The 9,783-nt window shown below is 47.6% G+C and overlaps 1 protein-coding gene across 1 annotated transcript; it reads right to left on the reverse strand.

Moving 5' to 3' along the window:
- Positions 1-814: 814 nt before the first annotated feature.
- Positions 815-2,782, reverse strand: LOC148277477 (uncharacterized). The gene has a single exon (XM_088232847.1). It carries the CDS (start codon positions 2,780-2,782, stop codon positions 815-817), a length of 1,968 nt encoding a protein of 655 aa, XP_088088973.1.
- Between the last annotated feature and the right edge of the window lie 7,001 nt (positions 2,783-9,783).

The following is a 9,783-nucleotide window of genomic DNA, read 5'->3' on the forward strand; positions in this document are numbered from 1 at the left end:
TGTTTTTAAACAATATGTCTGCAGAAATGAAGAAAAACCTGAATGAAGTAGTTGTACTGTACAAGTAACAGTTTGGACTGTATTCCACAATCCTGTAGCAAGGGGTAGGTGTTGGCCGTGTCTCGCTGCCGTCGTCGCTCTCGGGGTCGTAAATCCCGAAAGTTATGAAGTCTCGAAATTCCTCTCAAGTCCGGTGTCACTGCGTAGGTCGGTGGAAGATACTGGTTCGTAGTCCTGGGGTAAAGCGATGGTCAAGTCCAAGGTGTAGATCCAGTAGTAGAGCGGGAGGTCGGGCGGGGTGACGAAATGAAACGATCAGACTAACTTGATGTCTCGAGGCGAACTCAATAATTATTCTTTTAAATGTACACATTATATAGGGCGTGTTGCGGGCTCCCGCTACCTGCGTCCGAACCGGCGTTAGGCCAATACGGGAGTGGGGGGGAAAATACCGCTCCCACTATACCCGGCCGGCACGCCTCCCCCAAAGTGCATATAGGGAGGTGCCGGCGCTCGGCCCGGTCACTTCGCTGGGAGCCGCCGCACGCGCCACATCAATTACAAAATGCCTTTTTTAAGGCAGTCCTTAGTCTTTATACAAATATGCATGTTAGGGCAATAACGCGTCAAACGTCTAGATTCAGGCCCTTTTTAGGGCCTGTAACACAAATTCCTGCTCTATAGTACCCCGGTATCGCTAAAGTCAGACCCGAAAGTGGAATATTCATCCTTTATTGTGGGTCCAACATTTAGCCTACAGATACCGGGGGCCCTAACTATATTATTGCATTTCATTCTCATATTTAACCGTCCGTTACACTCCCCCCGATGCCACGCTGTTCGGCTGCGGGGGCATCTTCTTCTCTGGACGGTCCTCTAGCAGTAGTGGGATGAGCCGGATCGCTGGTCGGGCATATTCTCCGGCCGCCGTCTGAACTCGTGCGGTCCGCACCTGTCCATCGGCAGCCAGTCGTGTCTCCATGATCCTCCCTCTTGTCCACTGGTTGCGGGGTGATGACGGGTCGGCGATCACTACAAGATCGCCGACTTTCAATGGCTCCGATCTATCGAGCCACTTTTTCCTCTGTGCTAGTGTAGGCAGAAACTCGCCCAGCCAGCGTCGCCAAAATTTGTCGGCTAGTTGCTGGACTATCCGCCACTGCTTTCTCAGGCAGATATTCTCCGTTTCTTTGGGGTAGAAGGCAAGATGTGTGCGTGCCCCGGCCGAACCAATTAGGAAGTGGTTCGGAGTCAATGGGGTTTCATCTGCGGGGTCCACCGCCACATGGCTAAGGGGACGGCTGTTTACCGAGAATTCGGCCTCGGCGAACGCCGTCAACAGGGTCTCCTCTCGTGGAGATTGTTCTTTGAGGATAGCGACTAGGGAGGTTTTAACTGATCTCACTAGTCGCTCCCACGCGCCACCCATATGCGGTGAGGATGGCGGTATATACTTCCATTCTACGCCTTTATTTGCTAGTTCTATTTGAAATGCGGCGTCATTATGGAGATCGGCAATTGATTCTCGCATTTCTCTGTCGGCGCCGTGGAAATTTGTTCCGTTATCGGAATGGATCACCCTCGGTTGGCCTCTTCTAGCGGTCATCCGTCTGATGGCTTGGATGGCCGCGTCACTTGTCAGGGATGATGCTAACTCGAGGTGTATGGCTCTGGTTGTCATACAGGTGAATAAGACACCGTATCGCTTCTCCCGGCGTCGCCCTATCGTAACATATAGGGGGCCAAAGTAGTCCAACCCACAGTGGGTGAATGGTCGTTGGTAGCTGGCCACTCGCGCCTCCGGTATCTGGCCCATTTGCGGTGTGCCGGCTCGTCCTCGCCGAACTCGGCAGATGGCGCATCTGTGACTTATATTTCTCAGCGTCCCTCGTAACTTGAGCACGTAGAAGTTACGTCTCACGTCACATAACACTCTCTCCGTCCCCGGATGCCCGGCTCGTCTGTGGTACTCCTCCAGGAGCAGGCGGGTATATCTATGGGCGCCATCCAATATTATAGGCGCCCTCAGTCCTTCTGATGTATCTGTGTTCCTCAAGCGTGTTCCCATTCGCACGGCACCCTTGTCGTCTATGTGCGGCGTCAGCCCGTATAGGCGGCTCCGCGTAGGGAGTCGCTCCCCCCGTCTCAGGGTAGGTATATCGCCGCCGAAAGCGTCCGCTTGCGACTGACGGACCCAATGGAGCTCAGCATTTTCTAGCTCCCCGGCCGTCAGTTCGCCAACTTCGCGGGCGCCGTCTCTTCGGCGGCTTTTTCTCACGAAGCGCAGTACCCACGCCGTTGTCCTTATCAAGCGATTCCACGACGAGAATCGCTGTGGCGCGGGTAGCGCCTCGCTGGTGGTTATCGCCAGTACCACTCGCTCTGCTTTCTTCTCCAGCATCGCATCGTCCGGAGTGGGCGTCATCTTCTTTTCTCGAGGCCATGATTCTTCTCCTTGCCGGAGGTAGTCTGGCCCCTGGAACCATACTCCTTCGAGGGACAGGTCAAGCGGGCGGCCATCTCTCGTACCGATGTCGGCGGGGTTGAGTTTTGTCGGCACCCACTTCCAGTCCGCGGCGTCGGTGAGTTCGTCTATCTCACCTAGCCGATTGGCCACGAACGTTGAGTAAGCGCGTGGCTCCGACCGGATCCAGCACAGGACCGTTGTGGAGTCAGTCCAGTACACCACCTTTTCTATGGCGCACTGGGTTTCTCTCCTGATGGTGGCCGCCAGTCTGGCCGCCATGAGTGCGCCCTGTAGCTCAAGGCGCGGTATTGACATCACCTTTAACGGCGTCACTTTGCATTTACTGCTGATAAAGGTGGTCTTCTTGCCCTCGGTCGTGTTTTCCACTTAGTAAGCTACTGCGCAGATCGCCACTTCCGAGGCGTTGCTGAATAGATGTAGTTCTCGGCGGTTCCACCGACTTACTATGGCGCATCTGGGGATGGCGCAATTTAAATTTTCTAACTGTGCGATCCAATTTTGCCATCTAGTCTTATGATCTTCTCTTATCGTTTCGTCCCATCCGGTTTGAGCCCTCCATACATCCTGTAGGAGCATCTTAGAGCGGATGACGAGACATTCCAGGAATCCGACCGGGTCAAAAACTCGCATCACTGCACTCAACAGCTCCCTTTTAGTGGGCCAACTGTCGCTACCCTGGCCGAGTGGGTCGTCGAATTGATAAATAAACTCATCTGTGGCAGGTCTCCAAGTCACTCCCAGGACTCGTCCTGTGAATTCATTTGTAGCGCCGGCCGTCTCGTGCGCTTCCGTTAGGCATATCGGCGTGGCCGGCGCGGCGCGCGCTTCAGGCGGCACCGAGCTGAGCACTTCACTCTTGTTGCTAGCCCAGTTCGTCAGTGTAAACCCGCCTCGGCGTAGGACTTCGGATACCTCCCGGACCATTTTCTCAGCAGCGCCGGCATCGTCCATGGCGTCCAAATAATCATCCATATAAAATTTGGATTTGCATGCCGCCGCTGCCTCCGGGAACTCGTTCTGACTCTGTTCGGCCACTGTATTTCGCACATACTGCGCAGAACTTGGTGAGCACGCGGCTCCAAAAGTCATTGACGTCATCTTGTAGGTTTTCGGCATCGACTCCGGATTATCTCGCCAGAGATAAAGTTGAGCGAGTTGATCTTGTTTTGTGATTTTTATTTGTAAAAACATTTCACTTATGTCCGCCGCAAGCGCTATATGTCCCTCCCGGAATCGAAACATATTTCCCAATAGCGATGATAATAGGTCCGGTCCGGCCATTAACTTGTCGTTGAGAGAGACGCCTCTATACTTGCTTGCGGCGTCGAAGACTACCCGTATTTTGGCGGGTTTCTTCGGATTAATGACCGCAAAATGTGGCAGGTACCACCTCTTTGGTACGTTATTTAATTCACTTTCACATACCTCGGATGCATATCCCTTTTGTAAGTATCCGTTCATTTTCTCATGATATGCGGCGGCAAGCTCTCTGTTATTTCTTAATTTTCTTTCCACTCCTTCCAGGCGGCTGAGAGCGTGTTGCCTATTGTTGGGCAACCACGTATCTCCGTCTTTCCACAAGAGTCCAGTCTCCCAATGTCCATCCTGAAGAGGTTTTGTCGTGGCTTGCATGATCGCGTATGCGCGCGTTATCTGTCTGTCAACGCGCGTGGCACTCGTTACTCCCAACGAGTCGATTGTGAAGTTATTTTTTACAAGACTTTGTAAATTAACGCAGCACTTGGTTTGCTGCGCACTATCACTGTCAGTCGGGCTTGTGGGTAGCTCCGACACGATACGCTCGTTCTGTCCGCGGCACTCGTGATTTACTTCGGTGGTTACAAACGGCCTTACTGGCCCGTTACACTCGCGATTCACTTCCGCGATTGTAAGCGGCATTACTAGCGAGCTATACTCGCTATTCACTTCGGCGGTTGTGAGTGGCATTACTAGCCCGTTACGCGCGCGATTCACTGCCGCGGCTATAGGCGGCATTACAAGCCCGCTACACTCGCGATTCACTACCGTAGAGCACTTTAATTTACTCATAGTCGCGAGCGTAATGTTGTTTTGCGCCAGTGCGCTGCCGTTGACTCTACCGTGAGTCACCCAGCCTAACAAGGTTCTTGAACGGATTTCATCACCGTTCGTTATCACTTCCGCGACACTATTACGCCAGCGTTGTCTTGCCCGATGATCATTTGTGGCTTGACAATTCTCGAACCGTTCGCGGTTCTACTGCGTGCACACGGCGCTTGTGGAAGGTTCAATTCTCGCACTGTGTTCGCTCCGATGCGATATGAAATGTCACTATTTCCTTTTATGTTCACTTGCACTCGGCGCGTGTCTATCGTTGCACTATTTCCACCGATTCCGCGGATCGAGATCACATCACTGCGTCCGCGGGCTCCCACTTTGTTCGCGACTTCATTGTCTATCAACGTGATAGTGGAACCTTCGTCCAGCATCGCGTTCACTGTTACGCGACCCCGTGGTCCGCTTATTTCCACTTCGATCACTTTTAATAAAACTTTCGAGTCACTATTCGGTCCGCTCATTACCCCGACGAACTGATTCCCGTCGGGCACTATTGCGGTTTCACTAACGCTGTCCGCGCTATTCACTCGCGGCTCGCTGTGTAATAACTTGTGATGGTTCGCTGTACACGTACCCACGTTGCACTTAGCGGTGCTTCGGCACTGGTTTGCTCGGTATCCGTCACTCAAGCACCGATAACACAATTTTCTATTTCGCACAAAGTCTCGTCGCATCAATAACGACATCTTCGCAAACTCGTTACATGCACTTAACTTATGACCGCTACGGCCGCACTTCGCGCACTTTGAGTCTGTTGTTGGCCGTGATTCCGTCGCCGCGAACACTGTTTCCTTTCCACGCGCCGGTAACTTCGTCTTTTCAAAGGCGCAGGCGTCCTTGGCGTTGTCCGCGAAAACCATGATCCAGTCCACGAAGTCGCGAAGTGTTGCCTTCTTGTTAGCTCCTTTCCGCGACATCACCCAGAGTTGCCGCGTGAAAAACGGGAGTCGAAGCACCATCTCGTTCAGCAGTTCGTCCGAATGCAGATGTTCTTTGCGCCTCTTTTCCAACGTGAGGCACATGTTCCGTACGGCAATCGCGAACTCCACTAAATCGTCCATGGTGCTTTCTGCCGTCAGTCGCGGTGATTTTCGCAGCTTGTCCAACTGCGTGCTCATGATGACGTCCGGGCGGTCGTAGTGCGTCTCGAGGGTGCTCATGATCTTATGAACATCCTTTGATTCCACTAGTAGTCCCTCCACTAGCGCCCGGGCGGGCCCTTTGAGTGCCTTCTTCAGCCTGAGAAGGTTTTCCGGGTCCGTCAGTTGGCACAGCTCTGAAGACTCCCAGAATTGGTCGCAGAATGCCGGCCAATGCACGGGGCTGCCGCTGAAGTCCTGTAGCTCCCTGGCGTTCCCCTGTCGAGCGAGCATGGCGCCGATGCGTGTTTCCTCTTCCTGGGTTTGTCCTCGATTCCCTCCTTGCTTTGCCAGCAAGGCCTCGAGTGCCAGCGTGAAACGGTCGGCTGGTTCGGCGTTGGTGTGCTCCTCGACCCATCTCTCTGTGTTGCGGCGCGCCGTTTCCTTCGGCCTCGCCTCTTGATTGTCCTCCTCAGAGAAAGGCTCGTTCCTCTTGGGGTAGACAGGATCAATGACTAGCGCGTCCCGGTCCTGGGGCGCGCTCGATGTAGCTTCCTTCTCCGCCTGGGCCAGAGCGGTCCGCGCTCCGAGTTGCGCGGTGTCTGGCTGAGCGGCTGGCTTGCTTGTAGTTCCCAAAAGCGACATCAATTGCTTGATTTGCTTCTCGTAGTGTCTTCTCTCCCGACGCCTCTCAGATCTCTCGTTCTGCAGCGTCTCGTCAGTCGCAGTCGGCGAGGAGGTTGCTTCTTCCTGAAGAGTGATGTCACCTTCCGAATCGGAATCTCCATCCGATACGGGCTTGGTGGGCTGCTCCTCGGCGTTCTTTCCAGAGCGTAGTGAGGCGGGCATCGTAGATTCGTCTCGGCTGAAGACTCAAAGTAGATGGCAGCTGAAGATCACAATCCGGCGAGTCGAAGGACCAGAAACTGTACTGTACAAGTAACAGTTTGGACTGTATTCCACAATCCTGTAGCAAGGGGTAGGTGTTGGCCGTGTCTCGCTGCCGTCGTCGCTCTCGGGGTCGTAAATCCCGAAAGTTATGAAGTCTCGAAATTCCTCTCAAGTCCGGTGTCACTGCGTAGGTCGGTGGAAGATACTGGTTCGTAGTCCTGGGGTGAAGCGATGGTCAAGTCCAAGGTGTAGATCCAGTAGTAGAGCGGGAGGTCGGGCGGGGTGACGAAATGAAACGATCAGACTAACTTGATGTCTCGAGGCGAACTCAATAATTATTCTTTTAAATGTACACATTATATAGGGCGTGTTGCGGGCTCCCGCTACCTGCGTCCGAACCGGCGTTAGGCCAATACGGGAGTGGGGGGGGAAATACCGCTCCCACTATACCCGGCCGGCACGCCTCCCCCAAAGTGCATATAGGGAGGTGCCGGCGCTCGGCCCGGTCACTTCGCTGGGAGCCGCCGCACGCGCCACATCAATTACAAAATGCCTTTTTTAAGGCAGTCCTTAGTCTTTATACAAATACAAATATGCATGTTAGGGCAATAACGCGTCAAACGTCTAGATTCAGGCCCTTTTTAGGGCCTGTAACACAAATTCCTGCTCTATAGTACCCCGGTATCGCTAAAGTCAGACCCGAAAGTGGAATATTCATCCTTTATTGTGGGTCCAACATTTAGCCTACAGATACCGGGGGCCCTAACTATATTATTGCATTTCATTCTCATATTTAACCGTCCGTTACAGTAGTGTTAATCAAAATGCCTTAGTGTACAAAAGGATAAAATTAAAAATGTCTCATGATTCAAACTTTTTGGTAGTTTTTTTTTTTAATTTGTGGTCCATCCGGTAATAACTATTTTTCAAAGGTTTCGGTAACTTTGCTTTTTTCTAGTACATTTTATTAATTTATTTTTAAAAATGCATTCAATTCATCCTCAAAACATTAAAAAAAAAACTTATCAGATTAATTAAATAGAAAAAAAAGTCATGCAAAATAAAGTTACATATTACAATTTGAAAATTAAAAATATCAAAAAATATATCAATATCTGAGGCGATACGATACAATTACGATACGAATTACGATACGATACGAATAAAATAAAACAATTCACACTTTGCGAATTTAAATAGTAAATATTTTACTTTTTTTTTAAACATTAATTTTAAGACATTAGTACCGATACGTAAGTAACAGGTTTTATATAATTTATGGTGGAAATATAAATTAAAATAATGAAGAGAAAAGTTGAATTGAAAAAAATAAAATAAAAATGTTATAAACTGAATATTCAGAAGATTTATAAATTTCACCAAATTTTAGCTGTAAAGTTTAATACGAAAGTATTTTACGTGAATTTATAAAATATAAATAATACACAATAATGTTGAATTACTTTTTGAATCCTATATAACAAAATAAGCTTATTACAAAGATTATCAAAAACAAAATAATCTCCTCTTACATTTAAGAAAATTACACTTTAAACTATTTTCTTTAGAGTTTTTAAAAATTTACCGTTCCCACAAAAAAGGAAATTACGAATCAAAATCGCGTATACAAAATATTAAATTTACTGAATGAAGAGTTTTGTTTTAATTTTTCCCGAAAGCGTAATTAAGGAGTGTGTTTGGTTAGAATAACATTTCATTTTGGTTCCTTTCAATCCTTGATAAAATAAATATCTATCGTTAAAGACAGATAATTTATAGTTATACCTCGCTCTAAAATGACATTGAACAGCCTTGCCTCACTCCTTGGCCAACTTTTGCTTTAGCACAACTCTCTTCACCGTACATTACCGCCATTTTATTCTGCTACAAGCTTCATGTCGCTCTTCTGTCCTTGTAATTCATTCCTGTTTTGTTTTCTATTTAAAAAAGTTGTTTCCAGTCCACTCTATCAAAAGTTTTTTCTAGATTAATAAATGCTTTCAATGTATTTTAATGATTTTTTTCTCTAAAAGAAGTCTTAAACACAATACTGCATCTCTTGTATCCATTTTTCTTTTAAAGCCAAACTGATTCTCCAAAAGAATACTATCAATGTTAAATATACATCTCAAGGAGAAGTACGAAGTGGAAATTCTTGCACACACTTTGGGGTTCCGCAAGGAAGTGTCCTAGAACCAGTTATTTTCCTTGTATATATAAACTCGTTATGTGATCTGAGTAACGCCGGAAAAATAATATCATTTGCCAATGACACAGTTTTGTCGTTACGTTGTTAAATATATTACGTTAAGTATTGGTAATAGATCATCATCTCAATCCCATCTTAATCTGGAAATAAAATCCAATTTTTCATGCCAGATTTTAAAACCAGTTAAGTACATTAAATATCTGGGAATAATTATTGACAAAATCTACAATGGGAGATTCAAGTCCAATCGCTGGTTTGTTGGTTAAGAAAACTGTGTCATATATTCTGCTCACTTAAGAACATCTTGGACATAAGCACTCTCAGATTGGTGTGTATTTTGCTCTTTTTCGGTCAGTGGCAACCTATGGTATAGTGGGCTGGAGGGGTTGCACTGCGTTTATCATGAACCCCCTACCCTAATTAACGTAGAAAAAATTAAACTAAGAGTGATGCTGCGTTGCCCCCCTACTTTCCCATCTGAGACATTGTTCCAATTCATTACCGGTACCGGACATTGGACATTTTTTTAATAGATTTATTGACACATTTCTGGTCATGCGGCTACAAGAGTAGATCCAAGCAGAATGCTCGTTTGCGGTTTTCCTGTAATTTGAATTATTTAATTCCAAAAACACGTACGACTTTTGCTCGGAGAAATTTCTCTTTTGTAGCCCCAAGAGTTTTCAATGTCCTGGATGAACACATTTAGTTCTCTAAAACGAAAACCCTTTTCAGGAGGAGTGTACAAGTCTGGGTTTTGTCTAAGGGAAGAGACCATTGAAGGAGACTGCGGCAAAATATTGCATATATCTATATACTATTAAGCGTGTTGTCTTGATGCCCTTTGAAATATATGTATGTTCATATAATAATATTTAATGTTTATTTTTGCTATTATTTCATTATAAACGTGCTTCCATTTTTCATTTTGTTGTATCCCAACTCAACACAGAGTCCTTGGCCTCATAGAGTTTGGGATACGTTATTATTGTATTTTTGTGTAATATGTACGTATTTAT

The sequence above is a fragment of the Micrasema longulum genome, unplaced genomic scaffold (genome assembly GCF_059751315.1).
Source record: "Micrasema longulum isolate JH-2025_06_02 unplaced genomic scaffold, ASM5975131v1 h1tg001028l, whole genome shotgun sequence".
In the NCBI taxonomy this organism is placed as follows: domain Eukaryota; kingdom Metazoa; phylum Arthropoda; class Insecta; order Trichoptera; family Brachycentridae; genus Micrasema; species Micrasema longulum.

What these genes read in the sequence shown, in the direction of transcription:
- LOC148277477 (XM_088232847.1), bottom strand. Translation starts at nt 2,782, where the DNA reads ATGTCAATACCGCGCCTTGAGCTACAGGGCGCACTCATGGCGGCCAGA.